Genomic DNA, 2,621 nt, shown 5'->3' on the forward strand with positions numbered 1-2,621 from the left:
ACCCACTCCAGTATTCTTGCCTAGAGAGTCCCAGGGATGGGGGAGCCTGGTGGGCTGCCATCTATGGGGTCACACGGAGTCAGACACGACTGAAGCAACTTAGCAGCAGCAGCAGCAGTATCAGGCAAAATGGCTGTGTGCTATATTCTGTCAAGTCTAAAACGTGCACAAATTACAAAATAATGTTTAGATTATCTAATATTTAGATTATTTTAAAAGATCATTGTTACATAAAGTGAAAAGAGAATGATAGTTTACAAAGGATAATCAAGTTCAGATATTAAGGAAAGGTATAAAAACTTAACACACTTTAAATAACAGTCGTGGGATAGCTTTAGGTTAGTTTCCGTGCACCAAATTTATTTATCAATTCGAAGGATTACTTATAAGATAGTTTAAAATGTCCCAAGGCAGGGGAATGATGGGGGAGTGGAATTAACAAATCAGTATATATTAGATGTGTAGGGACTAGAACCAGGGCAGACATGAGTTTCTAAATTATAAACATCACCTTGTGCATTAAAGGGTGATATTTCACAGGATACCAAAGTAACAGCGACTTATAAAAACAAGCCAAACACTTAAAATGTTGGCCACATGAGAGAGACTAGCTGGAGGCTTTAGGAGACGATGAAAAACAAACCAAGCCAAATCAAAATGTACTATCATCCCTGGAAGAACCAAAAATAGAGGAAAAAATACCGCAGGTCCTTACAACACCCAGAAAAGTTCAGGCATTAGGAAGGGTCGACTGCCACCCACTTCACGCTGTTTTAAAGCCCGCCCCTCCGGTGCTAGGTCTCTCTCCACCGAACTAGCAGGCGCCAGAGACAGGTGCTCTGTACATGGCGGGACTCAGACAGCCCGACGCACTCCCCAACCTCTCCACAACCTATGCGGGCAGAAAGCTCGCCCCCGGAAGTGTCAGGGCCAGGCCGGAGGCGGGAGCGCGCGGCTCACGCGTGCGCCAGGTGGGGGCAGCACTGACCGGAGGAGGAGCCTGCGCGAGGCTCCGCCTCTCCAGACTGCAGCCTCGGGCTATGGCCAGGGCTCGGAGGGCTCTGGCTGTGGCACTTGGAGGCCTGAGTCTGGGCTGCCCAGAGAGGGCTCCTCCTTATCCCCACGCGGTCGCGGCCCCCTCTGTTCGAGGTGCAGCTGCAGCAAGGCCCGGCGGTACATGGCTTCCAGCTTCTCAAGCCGGGCTCTAAGGGCCCTGGGGCTCCCCGGCTCGTCCTCGGGGCCGCCGCCCCTCGCCCTCCGGTTCATGCTGGCCTCCTCCGGGGCCGGGGTCGCCCTCGCCGAGTCCGCGGACGCCCCGTCGCTGCCCTCGCCAGGGAACCGCAAGGCCTGACGAAAGAGGCTGCGGTTCTCGCGCTTCAGCCGCCGGTTCTCGAGCCGCAGCCGGGCGTTCTCCTCGCGCAGCCTCGCGTTCTGCCGGTCCCGCTCGTCCCGCGCGCAGATGGCCTCCAGATGGCTCGCCGCCAAGTCGGCGAACCGCTCCTCCAGCTGCTGTCGGGCGCCGCCCGCACGGCCTCGCCAGCCCACGCCGCCGCCGCTGCCGCCACCCCCACGAACGCGGCCTGGGCGGCCTTGCCCGCGGCTGTCCCCGCCGCCTTCCCCGCCGCCACAGCTCCCGCGCCTGGTGGCGCCACCACGCATGCGCCACATCGGTCCCGTCCCAGCCGCGCCGCCAGCGCCGTGGGCCGAGGGGCTGCGCTCTCAGGCGCCGGCGAGTTCGGGGCCCGGCGGGGCGGCCAGGGCAGCTGCGGAGGAGGAAAGGAGGTGGCGGGCGGCGGCTGCTGGCTTGAGGCCAGAGGAGGCCGGGAGTTTGCCCGGTCTGAGGCGTGTCTAGTCTTCTCGGGTGGAGCTGCCCCCTGGGCCTGGGATCTCCAGGCCAGCTCACACACAACGCCCCCGGGGAGCGCTCTGCTGCTCAGCCCTTTTCAGCTGCGCGCGGGGGGAAACGTGTATCCCAGGCTCTGCCAGGGCGCTTCGCGAGGCCCGGGGCACTGAAGGAACCCGCCTGCCTCACCCGGTCCCTAGCCCAGCCACCAGTTACCTTGCCTTTTACAGGGCTATATCTCAAAGCAAATAATAATACAGTGAGAAGTTACGGGATAGCTTTATGGGGCAGGTTGAAAAGCTTAACGGGTTCATTTAGAACACAGCGGTTTAACCCACCTCTAAGCTTAATAAAACATTTATCTTAGAGGCAACAGAAGAACTGAGCACTTGTCACTTGAGGTCTCCCTCAAGTAGGAACGGGTAGCTCTCAGAATATAGGCAATTCCCAGTTTGTGAACAGCCAGCGTTTCACTCGACAAACTGCAGTTCTATAGAAACGAAGTTGTAATTAGTAGATTTGCTCAGGCCAAAACCTATGAAATTCAAAATGTGTCCAACTCATTCAAGAAAATTGAAATACTCAGTAAATTTCAAATGTTCTGCATGGATACAACTCACTGAATGATGGCATTCTTTGCTTGTAAGGGAATCAACTTACCCAGTAACTGGACAAATGCAAAGTAAATTAAGGATAAGATAAGAATGCCAGAATCTGACGGGAGGGACTGGTGGTAGCAAGATTCTACACTTTAACAAGGTCCCAGGTAATTCTTAGG

At 55.7% G+C, this 2,621-nt stretch overlaps 1 protein-coding gene across 1 annotated transcript; it reads right to left on the reverse strand.

Annotated features, from left to right (window-relative positions):
* Positions 1 to 339: 339 nt before the first annotated feature.
* Positions 340 to 1,975, reverse strand: TUSC1 (tumor suppressor candidate 1). The gene has a single exon (XM_069574146.1). The coding sequence runs from the start codon at positions 1,666 to 1,668 to the stop codon at positions 1,039 to 1,041; it is 630 nt and encodes a 209-aa protein (XP_069430247.1). The 5' UTR covers positions 1,669 to 1,975; the 3' UTR covers positions 340 to 1,038.
* Between the last annotated feature and the right edge of the window lie 646 nt (positions 1,976 to 2,621).

This window comes from Ovis canadensis, chromosome 2, assembly GCF_042477335.2.
Source record: "Ovis canadensis isolate MfBH-ARS-UI-01 breed Bighorn chromosome 2, ARS-UI_OviCan_v2, whole genome shotgun sequence".
NCBI lineage: Eukaryota > Metazoa > Chordata > Mammalia > Artiodactyla > Bovidae > Ovis > Ovis canadensis.

Excerpts from the sequence above, each read along its gene's own strand:
- TUSC1 (XM_069574146.1), bottom strand. The coding sequence starts at position 1,668 with ATGTGGCGCATGCGTGGTGGCGCCACCAGGCGCGGGAGCTGTGGCGGC.